Source organism: Podarcis filfolensis, assembly GCF_964270895.1.
Source record: "Podarcis filfolensis genome assembly, chromosome: 10".
NCBI classification, from domain to species: Eukaryota; Metazoa; Chordata; class Lepidosauria; order Squamata; family Lacertidae; genus Podarcis; species Podarcis filfolensis.
In genome coordinates, this window is record NC_139612.1 from 43,368,126 (window position 1) to 43,384,694 (window position 16,569).

General features: G+C 41.3%; 1 protein-coding gene and 1 long non-coding RNA gene across 15 annotated transcripts in view; one reads left to right on the forward strand and one right to left on the reverse strand.

The window, feature by feature from the left end:
• Positions 1-16,569, reverse strand: part of GRIN2B (glutamate ionotropic receptor NMDA type subunit 2B) — a 291,546-nt gene that overhangs the window by 187,991 nt on the left and 86,986 nt on the right. For all 12 annotated transcript variants that reach the window (XM_083573738.1, XM_083573744.1, XM_083573745.1 and 9 more), the window contains one exon: positions 6,777-7,205. In XM_083573738.1, the coding sequence (XP_083429864.1) occupies positions 6,777-7,187 (411 nt within the window). In that variant the 5' untranslated portion in view covers positions 7,188-7,205. The remainder of the gene's footprint in view (positions 1-6,776; positions 7,206-16,569) is intronic.
• LOC310743531 overlaps positions 1-16,569 on the forward strand; it is a 53,304-nt gene that overhangs the window by 27,860 nt on the left and 8,875 nt on the right. The gene's annotated exons all lie outside the window — the stretch shown is intronic.

Genomic DNA, 16,569 nt, shown 5'->3' on the forward strand with positions numbered 1-16,569 from the left:
GTCTGCCTTTTAAAGCTCCGTGTCCAAGCACCCTTTCTTTGGCTCCAAAGCGTTCCCTATGAACACCTGCTATTTAAAGTTTGATTGGAGCAAACTTTAATCCACAGAAAACCCAAATTGACATTTGTTCTGCTTTAGTGCTAAACAGTGGGTTTTTGCCGGTTTTTGCTCTAGGACAAAAACAACAGCAACAATGCTCAGACATGGAGCTTTTAAGCGTGGACCTGTGCCTGGAAAGAGTGGGCAAAAGGTAAGTGTAGAATCTTTGTCTGTTGCTGCAGACCCAGTATGTGCAGATCCAGCTGTAGATTGACTGCAGGGCTTGGCAGGCAGGCAGGCAGATGTGCAATACAACAGAACACATAGTGCAGGCACACTGTCAGAGTCCATGACAATGCACTGTGGGAGCCGGAGACAAGACTAGTTTCTCCTCCTGCCCGGCTGCCCCATTCACAATGTCCTTAAGAGGCCAGGTCTAAGCGTTGGGCCATCACATTAACTGAAGCTGCGGTTCTGTAGGGTTTCATGTTAGCTTTCCAATTCTGGGTCCCATACTGTAAAAAATGTGTGTGTGTTTTTAAGAGGTTTTTGTTCACTTTAGCCATATTAGTTAATGTTGTCTTGGTTGTTATACTCTGAATGCTTTGCTGGGGAACTGTAGGAGAGCTGCACTTCCCCAACCTTTGATCTACCCATCCTATCTTTGACTGGCTAAGAGCCATTTGCAAGCTCGAATATTTTCTTTCTCACATGTGAACATCACCATGGCCTTCAGTGATATTACTTAGGGCCACATTAAGAGGCTTGACCAATTCATATACAGTGGTACCTCAGGTTAAGTACTTAATTTATTCCAGAGGTCTGTTCTTAACCTGAAACTGTTCTTAACCTGAAGCACCACTTTAGCTAATGGGGCCTCCTGCTGCTGCCATGCTGCCGGAGCACAATTTCTGTTCTCATCCTGCAGCAAAGTTCTTAACCCAAGGTACTATTTCTGGGTTAGTGGAGTCTATAACCTGAAGCGTATGTAACCTGAAGCATATGTAACCCGAGGTACCACTGTAATACAAACACACACACAAAATTAAACACAAATGCCACTTCCAAAGGACTGCAGTGTGTGAGGCACCTGACTACCCCTATCCAATCTCCCCAACAGTAGTGTGTGCGCACTCACACGGACACATAAACACTATCTATACATGCCCTTATCTTCACTGAATCGAAGTGGGTTCAGCAACAGCAGAGGAAACATTTAATACATTGAAGATAAAAATCACCATTTTACAATTTCATCCTAAATAATGCAAAACATTATTTTTATTCTGAAAGTGTGGCCCAGAGAAAAAAGTTTGAGAACCACTGGGATTAGCAGAAAACTGCTCAGAGTCATGCCTTCTTGGCATAGAACAAGCAGAAGTGTAGGCAAGCCCTATGTTGCTTCGGTACCTAACTTTGTGTTTCAAAGTGTTTGCTTGTTTCATGCTCTGCTTCCTGCCTCTGTTTCTGAAGTTTTTCATCTAGAAAACGTAAGAGCACGTCATGCCTAGTGACAATACAAAATGCGTACATTTGCTACATTCTAAACATGAAAAAGTATTTGCGGGCTATAGGAAACTATACATTGTGCCATTAAAAGACCTTTCACGTTAACAGCTTCTAAAACAGTGGCCATATTAGTCTGTTGCAGCAAAAACGTGACTCTTGTAGCACTTTAAAGACCAACACATTTAACATGTTATAAATTTTTGTGGATTAAAGAAAGATTATGCCATAATAAATTTGTTACTCTTTACCGTGCTGCAAGACTATGTTGATGATGAAACTAATATTTTATAAATCATTTGGCAGAGTATACACTAGATTAGCATGAAGTTGGCATTTTCATTACTACACTATGTATGCTTGGCTTACTTAATTTAAAAGAAGACATGTTTCCTCTGACAAATGTTAGTGGCAGATATGCTATTTCACCTCAATCTTCTTTTGGAGCCTGTCCTCTACTAGTATTTTTCATCAAAATTATCAGGCAACACAAAGTATTAAGAGTGATAATTTACATTTACAAGGACCGGTATGTAGAAGAGTAAGTCTCACTTGATCAAATTCCCCAGCTAGATTTGCAACTGGACATTCTACCCTTGATTATTTATTTAATAGCCTATCAAATTCTATCAAATTCAGTAGACCCAAGTCCCCTGTAAAGAAAGGCATGCCAACTGGCATCTAGCCTGAACATTACTCTTTTGCTGTTTGTACCCTATATTCAACATAGTTTCAGGGCAAAGTGAATAAAAAAGAAATTTCCTCTGGGCTCCTTTAATCAGGGAATAAATCCAACATTATTTCCCTGGAGTATGTACTATGATACATCTATGGCAGGCTACTCTTGGACAATATGCATGCCTCATTTGAGAAAGCCCTAAAGCTGTCTTGCAGTGCTGTGGCAATGTAGAGGCTCCATAATATGCAACTGTCAAGAATCCTGGAACCTGTGAAGCCTAACTTTCTAAATTTTCCATATAGTTGGCTGAAATAGCAGGCTCCATATCATATTGTTCTGCCAGTCACATACTTAACCAGCATCCCTTTGATTCTGCATCACTATACGAGGAAAAGCATGCCCATCTTCATCCTAATTCTCATCTTCTAGGGGCAATTGCTGGCATTTATTTCCTGTTCCTCCAGCATCCCCTGCCTGCATGCCTCCCATTGGTCAATTGCTCTTCTAGCTATCAATTTCTATCACCTCAATTAAGCAACATAAAGCATAACATCATGCTCCTTTACTTTGTCACTCATCTTTCCAGCATCTCCACAAATTACCAAATGTGTGTGAAAGTAACCCTCAACAAAAGTCTTTGCTACATGAGTTTGCCTAGTGTAAGGCTAAATAGACTAATATTCCTGGTTGAGTTGGTGTTTTTTATTTTCCTTTTGATGGTGCATACTCAATGTTTCCCCCATTTCCCCCTTTTTATACTTCCCTTGAATAAATTTCTTAATTGGATTCCTGGCCTGTATCAGTTTCTGCTCCCACTCAAGGACTGCCAGTCCGTCTCCTCTGCTTATTATATACCTGATTTTAGTTATAGCTTGCTCTTCACCAGTCTCAGGGCAGGTTACAAAAATGCCATAATTAAAATAAGTCCAATGTAGAATTGAAATAAATAAAACAGCAACAACGTCCAATTTCTGAATAACAAAACAGAAACACATAACGGGTACACGGAGAAGACCCTCTCATGTGCTGCGGACTCCTTGAACCACAGCAGGTGGTGGCACGACCAACTGGGCCTCCCCTGGTGATGTTAATATCAAGGCAAGTAGATTTGGGAGGAGGCAATCCTTCAGATATTTGGGAACCAAGTGGTGGAATTCAACTAAGCTTTACTTGGAGTAGAAATTAATAAACATGACTAAACTATGTTCATTAATATCAATATGCATTCTCTCAGTAAAACTTAGTTGAATACCACCCTGTGTCCTGCTGGGCCATGTGTTTACATTACAGATCCAGGTTCATGGAAAGCCATGAGTGGTGATATGCTGAAGATGCCCAGCAGGAGATTTTCAATTCAGCTGGAAGTCCCCAACTCCTGAGCAGATCCTCTCAAAAGCCAGTGGAAGTCTCATAGCCTTTGACCTAGCAGTCAATCCAACAGGTGGTAGAAAGAAGAAGCTGAAATCACAAACTGATTTTTTTTAAAACAATCAGTGTGTGTGTGTGTGTTTCAGCACCTTAACCAAATTCTTGATGAAGCATCTTTGGGCCTGGTCCTACTTTTTCCTTCCCCATGTCTTTGGCACCTTTTGTGGCTAGCAGGAGCCACAGAAACTGTTGGTGCACATTTCTAGGTGTGCAGAAGGGGGAAACCCATGCCCACTGCCCAACCAGTTCACTGCATGTCCTGGTGGGAAGGGAAGGAAGCTGTGCCCCACTAGGTCTCTCTGCAGCATGGTGAGAACATAGCTCTACGAGTGCTTAACCCAGAAATGACATTGACACCACCCTATACAATGGACATGACTGTAAGATGGAACTGCTACATACACTGCCTCTTTCAATGGCTCCCTGGGCTCAAGTCCTTATAGCTGCCAGTGCCATTTTATCTCTCAGCCAGGCAGTGCAAAGGAACATACCTCCTCCATCTCTCAGCTATCCTTAGCACCCCACCGTGATATGCTATCCAGTAATACAAAGCAGTATGGGCCAGCATATATGCTTAGCAAAATCAGATGGCAAATCTTTTCCAGGATTGTATCACTCTAGGATGCAGATGGCAAGGAAACACCAGTATGACCACTTCCCATCTTTAAAACTTATTGCACATACAAAACTAGTATGTTGGAGAGATTGATTCAACCTAGCCTTCTCCCTGACGAAGTGTGGGGGGTTTTCTCTTATTTTCAGGGAATTTCATCCATAGGATAGCATTCAAACATGCAGCCTCCCCCACCTACAGCCTGAAGTGGGGCAATCCAGAAAAGCTCTGCTACTTTTTTCTACTGGATGTATAAAAGGGTCCTATGCCATTACACTAGATATGCAAGACTTCAGCAGATTTTTTTTTATTGCACATTTATGATTATTTGTGCTCATAATGCTATACATTATGTAGACAATCCTGCTTTTAATACTGTTTGTTCCTGAAAAAGTTTTGGAGTGGTCATACTGCTTCATTTCCAATCAGCACATTCCCTGTAGCTTCATGCTAAAAATCCAGTAACTTTTCATACCACAAATGTTCTGGTTATTTATTTATTTTGTCCAGCAGAAAGAAATAATGTGGTAGTAATGGAGGTGCATTGAGAATAAAGCAGAATAAATCCACCACTAATGCACTATTGTGTTAAGAGCATGTTGCAGAATACACCCACAATAAAACACCAATCTGGAGGGACACAAAGAATAAACATGTTGGTTATCACTTGAGACTCTTCGGCTGGAAGGGAAAGAGGTACTGCTAGTGGGATCAAAAACATAGTTAGCTGCATACAAACTGCTGGTAGACTGAATATCATTTACCATTGTCCACATTATAGAAAGACCTCTTCCTAGTAGACTAGGTATACAGAAGAGCAACAGATGAATACCAGAACTGAGAACTTACCTTATGAGATTGACTTTTTAATCTTAGATACAGTGGTAGTACTCTACAAATGAATTGGGGGCAAGTGCTAACACCACAAAGTGGGGAGCTTCTCATATTAAAGCAGACTGGGGACGAGAATGAATGACTACAAAATGGTCACACTTTCTAGAGTGGACTTGCTCTGTGTTTATGACACATCATAATTCTAATTATATAGACCGATATCTGTAACATGTGGATTGTCAATCCTCTGGGCATAGAATGAGCAAGGTCATCTGTGGACCTAGTTCTATAATTCTCTGAAAACACATGTTTATCGTCATAATCTACAAAGTAGAAGAAAACAACTCATATCTCCTGATATATGCAGTGCTTTTTTCTTAAAAAAATGTTTAGGGGTACTCTCATTTTCCTACTCATATTGAAATACTGCCCCTCAATGAGGCCAAACTTAGATTCACAAAATGTTAGGGGTATGTGTACCCTGTGTCCCCCCAGAAAAAAGCACTGGATATATGTATATGTATAGATGCTCTGGGTTATCACTGAACTTCCTCAAAACAGTCCCTGGGGACAGGGGAATGTTAAATTAAACCAATTCCATTTTCTCTTTTGTTTTGTTTTACATGTGTTTAAAACTAATGAATGTTTTGCAGGAAAGCTGGTTTTATTAATGGTTTGTCCATGACAGTTTTGTGAAACCAAAATACTTATTCCTGTGGTCTTTGGTGGGAAATTCAGATTATCTGAGGCACTTCCAGTTTTATCATCCTGGTTTCTTAATGTTCTTCTTAAAGAAAAAGCAATTAAAATAAGCAAGGCTTCTTATGGGTGTGGGGGGATGTCATGGGTCTACAGGATGTATGTGTTCACTCTTTCTTGGTTTGGTAGTGTAGTTGTCCCTGGGTAGGAAATGCTGGCATGCAAATGTACCAAGGCCACACCCAAACATCCTATGCCCAGGAGAAGATGCTAACTAGTGAACATAGTTAGAATGTTCTCTTCTATTGGGCAACCTGGTTGCACAGGGTCTTTTTTAAAAATCTTGGAGAAGATTCTAGCCATGTTCAACTGAAGGCATTTAGAGCCTTCCTTCAGATCTTTGCACATCAGGCGAGGAGGTGGCAGGGTAGCACATGCAGGGATGTTGGTGGGAGACCCAGTGCCCCCACACACACACACTCTCCCCATTTGACACCCTCGTGCATTATTTTTAACAACATGCATTTAATTGTTTTTTAACCTGATATTATGAGTCATAACACTGGCAAATGAGTGGTTAAAATGGGGCATAATGATTGCCACACCAACACAATGTCCTCGGCCTTGAACTGTAACTGTGCAAGGTCACAGAAGGTGAGGGACAGCAGAGTGAACTTCTGAAGGTTTTTCCGCCACTCCCATGAAGCCAAATACATAAACCCAATTCTGCAGACCTGGTATTTGGTAATAACTGACAGAAAGCAAAGCAGGACAGATCTGCTTCACTTGCCAAGGACAAGATGCTGCTTGTTCCAAGAACCTCAGTGACAAATATCTAGATAGTCAGGGCTTGAATTCTTTCAGTGCAATTGACCGAGTTTGTCAGTGCCTTTAACAAACAGTATGCATTTTGTGAACGAAGAAGCTAATTTCCAAGCTCCACTCTAATGGCTGAGATGGGAAGAAGCAATAATTTACCTTGTCTGCCATGATCATGGAAGAGCCTCCATGGATACCTAGGATGGGTGTGAGGGTCTGGGCAGAAATGAAGTCCAGGATCTGGGCAATGGCTTCCTGGTCAGTGTCATCAGCAAACACCACACCTTGAACCCTCCGATCAGACATGATATCACAGATGCGGGTGATGATGCTCTTGGGATCTGTCTCATTCATGGCCACCAGTTCCACACGAGGCGTGAGAGAGAGGTGATGGAAGTCATCTTTCTTGTGGGCATCTGTGATAGCTACTTCGTCAGAGGTACCCACCAAGATGACAGCAATGCCAATGCTGGGGTGGTTCTTTTGGGCCCAGGCCCCACCACCTGTTGTCGCCAGGACTGCCAGCATAAGCCAGAACTTTGAAGAATAGCACTCTGCTCGGGGCCTCATTTTCAGCTCTTGCACTCCCTAGAAAAAGGGGAAAAAGAGGGAAAATAGTCATGTTAGCTTCCTTATTATTTGCTCCCTTTATGGATCAGAGCACTGCCATGTTGAACACATGCAGCTGCTTTAGGATAGAACAGACCATTTGTCCATCTAGCTCAGCACAGGCTACAGCAGAGACTCTCCAGGGTTTCAGGCAGGAGTCTTTTCTCAGCCCTTCTACCTAAGTTCCTTTTAACTAGAGGTCCCAGGAACTGAAACCAGGACATTCTGCATGCAGTGTATGTGCTCTACCATTGAATTCTGCCCCACTCCCCCAATCTCTTGCTCAATTTCAAGTTAAAGCTCATTAACTGGACTTGTTGCTTCAACTTTAGTGGTAACTTTGATGTTAGCCTATATCTGGAAGCTAAATAAGAGCAGGAAAAAGAATTAAATGACAGTGGTAAAAAAGAGAGGATACCCAAGACATATTTACACTGTTGTTCTAACCCAGAATTACATGTTCGTCAGTGACAGAGCATCAGGGTCCTCTGCTCATCCCCTTGAAATGAGCGTGTCTGGAATCTACACTTTGTTTGTGCCAAAATCTGTGTCCACTTCCAATCAGTTTTGTAAAAGAACCTTCCACCAGCCTTTATGCAAAAGATTCTAAAGATAAGGGGAAAGGCGGAAGAAGGCAGGACTTCCCTCCCTCCAGCTAACACAGTCGCTCCAGGTCAATCTGAAGTATCTTTTGTTCCAGTATTATTTACATGACCATAATGTAGTCCTTGTGGAGATAAATGCAAGATTTCAGGCTGTAGAATTGCTAGTGATAACTTTTTGCCAATCCTAATTTTATTTGAAGGAAGACATCAGTCAGCAGGCGACACAGCCAGTTATGTACCGTATCTTCCTTTCTTAGCATCTTCAGGTGATTACTTTTGCTCTCGAGGCAGAAGATCAGTTACCTCCAAGCCTTCAAGCTAATGGAGCTGCTGATATAATTTTGATTCACTCCCTGGAAATGCTGGCTTCTTTTTCTAAGCACTGAAGTGATGAAGAAGACCTATGAGGTCATCAGTGCAACCCTGCTAGTGCCAGATGACTCCCTACAGGATACTTTAGTGTGTCTTGTTTTAATAACATTGAGCTCTTTTCATCTGCAAAGCACTTTACAAGCAGCAACTAATTAATCCTCAGAGCTCCTCAGTAAGGTACATGTTGCTACTATTGTCTTACCAGCCTGAAAATCATAGCAGTGAGGTTTGCCCTGTGGACGCAGATGCAGTCAGTATCAGCAAAAAAAGAAGTATTGTCTAGTCATATGCGCAAACTAGAGTTTCATGTTACTCATCCAATTAAAATAACTGAAAAATACCTCTCAGATTTATGATCTGGTCTAGGCTCTAATTCTATATCTACAGTGTTTAACAAAGCATCCCAGGTGTCGGGATTTCCATTTCATCGCACTAAAACAGCTCTTGTCCTTCTGTTATGCCAGAAGCTGATTGAAGGAATGCAAGGGGAACCTCTGGAATTCGTTGCTTCATGACCCACACCCAAATCTTCACTCATTTCCATTACAAACCAGATAAATGTCAATAGCCAAAGTAACAAATTCCTGGATTTATATTGATGGCAGTCTATAACTAATAAAGTAACTGCCAGGACTGCAGTGCAAGGTGAGGAAACATTTTTTTCAATTCAGGAAGTTGACCCACAGAAAGTCCAGGGGGGCAGAGCCATTAATGGGCAGAGCCAAAAGCAGGTGGAGCTACCTGGTTCATCTCTCCCTCTCCTCTGCTCCCCTTCCTCCCCCTCTCTGTGCCACTTTCTCAGCTCTTCCCCCACCTTTCCCACCCTCCATCACTCCAGTTTTCCTTCGCTTCCTCTTCCTCCTCCCCTTAACAAAAGGTGGTAGAGCAGTTTCAGTATGGTGGGGGTTTTTTCATTTTCTCTCATTTAGACACACTGAGAGGAAGTGATGCATGAAGTGAAAAAAAGCAGCATACTGGACAGAATCAGTAATGGTCAACATGTGCATGCACCTAATCTGGCCTATGTATCTGTCACCCGACTGTAACCAGCTGCTGGGCAATGGCGGCTGAATGTTGCTGCAAATTAACTCCTGTGTATTTCACTAACCAGGCTCTACCAATGGCAGAAGCATCTAGAGCAGCCTGGCATCATGGCCTAGATGCAGCCCCGGGTTAAAAGACAAAGAGCTGAACACAACTTTTTAACATTCCATTTGCTCAAAGCAGAACTCATAAAGCATCTTGCTTATACAGTAATGCATTGATCGTTTAATTACCATTTACCCTGCTATAGTTTAACACTCCTGAAATCAAATGCAAATATACGTGCGCACACTTCACCCGTAACCCTCAACATGTCATTCTCAGGACTGTACACATTGTCCTGTCATTAATAAACAAAACAAACAAATGCATAATTACAATTCAAAGAAGGATCCAAATCCACTTAAAGGCTGAAAGAAATGAGTGGATGACATATCCATCGATTTTTATTGCTCTGGACTTCTGTTCATAGAACAAGCTAATAAAGAGGGGGAAAGAAGACTTTGAGAACGTAACAAAATGAATAGCTAACTTCATTGTAGCAGGACTATTCCCTCTAATTACAAGTCAGTAAATTAAGTTCTTTTACAAGGAAAATGCAGTCCTCACTACTCTGACAGCTGATTAATGCACATGCTCTTTCACACATTTAATGTTATTTTTTGCCATTCTCCTGTGACTCCCCTTAGTATTCTTAGCGTATTGCACTTGGTTATGCAACGGCTAGTTGCAATGCTGTGAGTAGCTTTGACAGTCGTCTCTTCACACTGCAGCTACATTGAAATACTCTCTAAAGCAGAAAGGGTAGATTCTACCAGCCCTGGAACTTACGCGGACAATAGGGAAAGCTGTAATGCAACCATAACTCAACCACATCTATAGCCAGAAATATTGTGGTACTTGTGGAGATAGCCTAAGGGTATAACAGTTTCAATATGAAACAGGAAAAATCTATCTAGCAGTTTAATATGTTTAAATCAAAGTTATGAATAATTTTATTAGAAGTTTTCTTTAAAAAGAAAAATTCAGCTGCCCACCAATATGTTTTCAAGTCAACCAACACAGCCATGAAATTAAGGGTATGATTTCTTCACCCTGCGGCACCCTACTTGTCACTTTTCCCAGGACGGTGAGGAACCATTCATGAGCACTCTTTGGGTTCGGCCAGTCAACCAGCTACAAATCCATCTAACAGTTACCTCATCCAGTCCACACTTTAACAGCTTCTCTGCAAGAATATCATGGAGGACTTTGCCAAAAGCCTTACTGAAATAAAAAAAACCATTTTGTCCACAACGTTCCCCTGATCCACCAAGCTTGCAACTCTATCAAAAACAGAAATGAGATTCATCTGGCATGACTTGTTTTTGAAAAACCCACGGTAGGTCTTAGTCAGGGGTAGGCAACCTAAGGCCCATAGGCCACAAGCGGCCCATGAGAGTCGTTTAACTGGCCCATGAGCCACCCCCAAACCAAGCCACCCGCTTGGCGAGTCCCCGCACACTGCACTAAACCGGCGCAGTGCAGCACGGGGACTCACTTCCACAGTGCCGGAAATTGCGTCTGTGCAGATGCGATTTCTGGCACCGCGGAAGCGAGTCCCCACGCTGCGCTGCGCCGGTTTAGTTAAACGTGCTGCACCGGTTTAGGTAAACCTTGCCGACCCCTGGTTTTAGTAATTACAGCATCCTTTTCTAAGTGCTCACAGACCAACAGTTTAATTATGTGTTCTAGGACCTTTCCTGGTATCAACATCAAGCTGACTTGTCAGTAGCTACCTGGGTCTTCTCCCCCCATCCCTTTTTGAAGATGGGCACAACATTTGCCTACCTCCAGTCTGCAGGGACCTCACCTGTTCTCCCAAAATTGTCAAAATGCTTTAGTTGAGATTCCTGCATTGCAGAAGGTTGGGCTAGATGACCCTCAGGGATCCTTCCAACTCTGCAATTCTATGGTTCTAAGTCCATTGTGCATTGAGAGTTGGGCCTTGATAAACAGGACTCTACAATTTCATGCCAGGAGCAGGGAATCTGTGGTCCTCCAGATGGTGGGCTACAACTTCCATCAGCTCCAGCCAGCAAGGTGGGAGTGGTTCAGCACTTTCTGAAGGGCCACATGATATGTGCCAATCCCTCTGTGTGCAGACTCTGTAGCCACTTGGGAAAGCATTTACTCCAGTTTTATGTCGCAGCTGACAAGGAGAACAATGTATCCTTTCACATATTTGAAGACATAATAATACTTGCCTCTGACTTTATTTATTGTAACCAGGCACCGCATATCTGAGTACAAAGTACACATGTGTCCCATCAAGGGGGGGGGGGCTCAGCATCTGTGCAGAATTAGATATGTGACACTTAAAAAAAAAAAGCTTGGAAGTGGCATCTTGATCTTTTCCTGGCCAAAACAATCAAGCTGAAACTGGAAAGGAAATTTCTGTTTTGCTTATATACAGCATTATATGTGTAAATTTGGCTTGAGCATATATTTGAATAATTGGTTTTCTTCATGCAAAACATGTCTATTCGCAAAGACACAACAGTACCAATTTAGGAAAACTATTTATTTTTCACTATTCCTTTCCTATAAAATGACATGCCTTCCACTCTTAAAATGCAGCTTTCTGTGTAATAGAAGGTAGCTTGGTTTAGTACAGCAATGAAACATTCCACAATTACTTTGAACTTATGTCACAGGAAGAAATGAAGAATAACTTTTTCAATTGAACCTGCAGGGAGAATTCTGGTGAGCAGAATTACTGAGGCTGGAATTTAGCCAGGATATCAAACTAATAAACCAAAATGCTACGAGAACTTTATTTAACACTGTACTTTTATAAAGGTTACCTGTAATGCAAATATCAATAAAACTGTAAGAATGCACAGGCCTATTACTAATGGCATGAAGCATTATGGAAAACACAGTTCTAGATTTGGAGAGCTCTGGATCCTAAGTTTGGAGATGACCAGTGCTTTTTTTCTGAGGGGATGCGGGGGTACGCATACCCCTAAACATTTTATGAATCTAAGTTTGGCCTCACTGAGGGACAGTATTTCAATATGAGTAGAAAAATGAGAGTACCCCCAAAAAAATCTTAGAAAAAAGCACTGGAGATGACCATAGACAACCTGTTCTTATAGAAATGTTCATTTTCTAAAATCTGTGTAACATAATGACAGGATATGATTTAAGAATAAGGGGCGTGATTTTGAGGCCAATGTGTGCATATGCAAGATACCAAAATCCTATCAGGCCTATTCCTAAGTCTTTACTGGGGGGTAGAGGTCTGTATTTAAGGTATTATTTCACTGGCAATACTTTCCAGCATGGTTAGGTTATATAAATTGACAAAATGCAGGATTGGGAGGTTATAGCTGTTAGTGCTTCTGATTAATAAGCTGTACTGAGAGGTTTCCTGAAACAAAAAAATTCCTTCCCCACAGAACGCAGTAGCAGCAGGTCGCACATTCTTGCCAGGGGCAGATTTAGGGCTGTGCAAGCAGACACCATCTCAAAGCCTGGTAGGCGAGGCACTGGGGTTTGGGAAGGAGGTGTGAGGCTCTGGCAGGGTCCTAGAGTACTCATGCCTCCTTCCCAAAGTCTAGTTAGTACTTTTGGAAGGAGGTGGATGGGCTCCTCTTCTTCAATCCTAAAAAGCCCTCACACCTCCTTCCAAAAGCTGAGTGTCTCCTTACCTGCCTTTGGGAAGGACTGGGGAAACCAAATTTTGGCCTTGCACAGGGCACCATAGTACCAAGTCTGCCACTGCTCTAGCACATTATCCATCATGATTCTGGGGGACAATGGCGACTTCTAGTAAGGCTGCAGGGACTAACAGATCTTCCGAAGTTTGGAGGAGTCAGTTCTAATGTTGATCAGATGCTGTTATGTTGTTTTAACAGACATTGCAATATGATACACAGTTGCAGGTACATAAGATTAGAGGGGTGGGATAGCAGAAGGCATGGGATAATGGCATGGGCAGAAGTTGAATAAAATGGAGAGAAAAAACAGTTTGAATTAAATGGCGGAGTTACTTTCAGCAGGGCAGTTATGTTTGGGAAACAAATTCAATACCTTTAGCTGGTATATCGGACTAACTATGATATAACTCCTTAGATAGTTCCCATCAACTCTACCACTCTGAAAATCATTATCATTCTGCTCTTTCAAGTCTGCCTCACTCTTCGGCAATCTAAGCCTCATGGGGGGAAATTAGACTTATATTTTATTGCCATAATCTTCTCCATCATGTGTAGTCTTATCCAGGACCAGCCTGCCTGCCCCCATCCCTCTGCAATGGGTTCCACACAAACAAAAATGCAAGAAGATAGTGTCATTAATGTAAGAGTGCAATGCTTCATTTAGATAGAAGGCTATTTGGGATAAATTCCTGACATATTTTATTTGTCTGTAAAATGCCATGTTCACTTTGGGCACTGATAACTGAAACTAATAATCATAAAGAATAACAATACACTCAGTCAGTGAGGAGCCAGGGCAGCAGAGGCTACTGACATCTATAAGCAAGTAACCAAACCTGACACACAGTGTGGCAAGGGCAAGATCCCTTCAGAGCAGGAATTAAAATGGTTCATTCTGGAGGACTAGAGAGCATTCTCCCACAAGCTGTTCCTCAATTTTAGAAAGAGGTTGGTACAATTTAGCTAATTTTAGCTGTTCTTTAATGCAACATTCCTTCTTCCCTCCCTTCATTTCCCTTGTCTGTGTGGATGAAAGCCTGGCAAATATCCACACATCTCAAAGGATCCAGGATTCAAGAATCTGACATATGAAATCTTTTATTAGACCAGCTTTTTGGTAGAGTAGCAGGCTTCTGAACCCTGCCTGCTTGATGGCTTCAGACTCTGATATACCCACAGTGCTGGCTCAGTATAAAGTATCAGCTGAAATATGCTGGATCTACTTTGACTCTCTTCTCTTCTGAATCAGCCTTTTCACCAGTTTCTTTCTTTTTTAAAAAATAAATAAATTTAGTTTTATTGATTTCCAATATATAACAATGATTACAAAGAAAGAAAACAGATACCAAAACAAAATCCCAACTTACCCCCTACAGGACAGATTAATCTAATTAAGTTCGCCCAAGTCCAATCTGTAATTTCGGTGGTTGCTATTCTTCAGGGTTATATTTTATAAAAGCATGTTGAAAACACAATTTCAACAAAATCATCTACTATTATTCAATGCATGTAATCTCTTTGTTATTCTTTTCTGATAGAGCAATAGACCATACATTCTGTTTTCAATGAGATACACAAAGAAGTTCCAATCCTTTCCATTTCTGTGCCTCTAGTAGGCATGCTGCTATAAAAAGAAAAGTAATTAGTTTGTTGTAAGAAAAGTCAGATTGCCCTTTTTTAAAAATAGTTAAACCCAAACTTGAGGAGCATTCCACATGCTGACCCGTAATATAGCTTATTTCTGTAAATGCCTTCTGCCAGAAGGGCTTTATATGTTCACATATCCACCACATGTGAAATTTGATTGAGATTTAGATTGAATCCTATACTCATCAGTTCTCATTTCATTTTATCTCCCTCTTTCCCTCTCTATAACTACATACACTTTTAATTACCAAAGGGCTTGGGCCAGAAAACCTGACTTGGTTTTCAAGTCAGACCCAAAGTGCCTGAAGGTTAGGTAGAACACTATATTGCTTTATCTTATCTACCAGTGCTGAGTTACAGGATTGAGAAATGGCCTTCCTGAAACAAACTAAAGGTTTGCAATTTATTTCAGTGGCTGCATAATTACAGATAATTTCTCTGCAACCTCCCTGAGAATCACAGAGTAGCTGACATTTGATGGGATTGTATTGTAAAGATCACTTATTACAAGACTAAAGCGAAACTAAATGCAAAGTATGTATATGAATTTGTGTGTGCATATATAAATCACAGCATTTTCTTTTCAAATGTCTTCAAGCAAGAAAGGATTGGGCCCCTGCTCTCATATATGTTGAATGAAACAATCAGTTTAATAATTGACCAAAAAAAGTAAAATTGTTCTCATGTTTCATACCTAAGACAAACAAGGCTCTCAAATGTGTGAAGGCTGCTCTGGGATCCAATTCTGGAGGGAAAAACATGGAGAACCTTTACATGACTAACAAAAATCTCTGCTTTTTGTCATTGGTTGGTTCAGAAAAAGCTGTCTCTCCCCTCCGCCACCCTCCTCCGTGCCTCCTTTTTTATTTTTAAAGTCAGTGGGGCTAATGTAGCAAGAAGTGTAACTTCCAAGTCCATAAGGCTACAGCAAACCTATTCTCTAGCTGTACAGGTAGAGGTGGAAGAATCTGCATGGCATTTCAGATGAGGCTAGTTACCCATCCATGTGCACTTGTCACACCTTATTCTTGTAACTTGTCAGGTTGTCAGAGTCCTGACTTATCTTTAGCCCGTACCTGTTTCTTGTCAATGTTTGTCCATCTTAGACTTACTTATCTCTTTGCAGGGATAGCACAGGCTACTAAAATTATGATGCTCTACCATACAAGTTAGAATCTCTCTCTCTCTCTCTCTCTCTCTCTCTCTCTCTCTCTCTCCCGTGTGCGTGTGTGTCCAATGCATGCATAAGAAAGAGAGAGAGAGAGAGAAGATGGTGGGTGGGTGGGCATTAGTTATGTTTCTGTTATTAGTTAATCTATCCTGTAAATAATACCCAAACATTCCTTAAAAATCATGAGGCTTTCAGAGGCTTAGGCTCTATGTATATTATTTTAGTCTGCTGTTGGTTTTTTTATTTAATTGTTTTATATATTTTGTAAAGAATTGTTTTATTTTCGTTTTATGGTATCTGCTTCCAGGGAGGGCTTTGCTCTGAAATACTAGAATGAATGAATGGAATAAATAAATTAGCAGAAACTGTGCTAGCCCACATGACCATAGCTCAGTGTTGCAAAATCAAAATGCCATTGTAAATAAACATGGGCAGTCCATGCCAGCACCACAGCCAGCTTCTCTGTGTCCTAAACACTACAATGTCTTTGGCTCTTTACTTCATTTAGTCACTAGGTAGTATACTAGGCAAGCCCTAAAAACTCTGCAAAGTTTCATATTCTCTCTACAGCTTCATGTATCTCTTTCCCTTTGTTGCCACTCCACACACACACACACACACACACAGAGAGAGAGAGAGAGAGAGAGAGAGAGAGAGAGAGAGAGAGAGATGCTAAGAAGAATGCATATTTCTCATGGATAATTTATATAGTAACAGAACCAAAGTTAATCCTTCCTTTCAAGCCTGTCCCATGTATGTAATTTACACATAGGAAAATAGATGTTTTGGCAGCAGCTTCC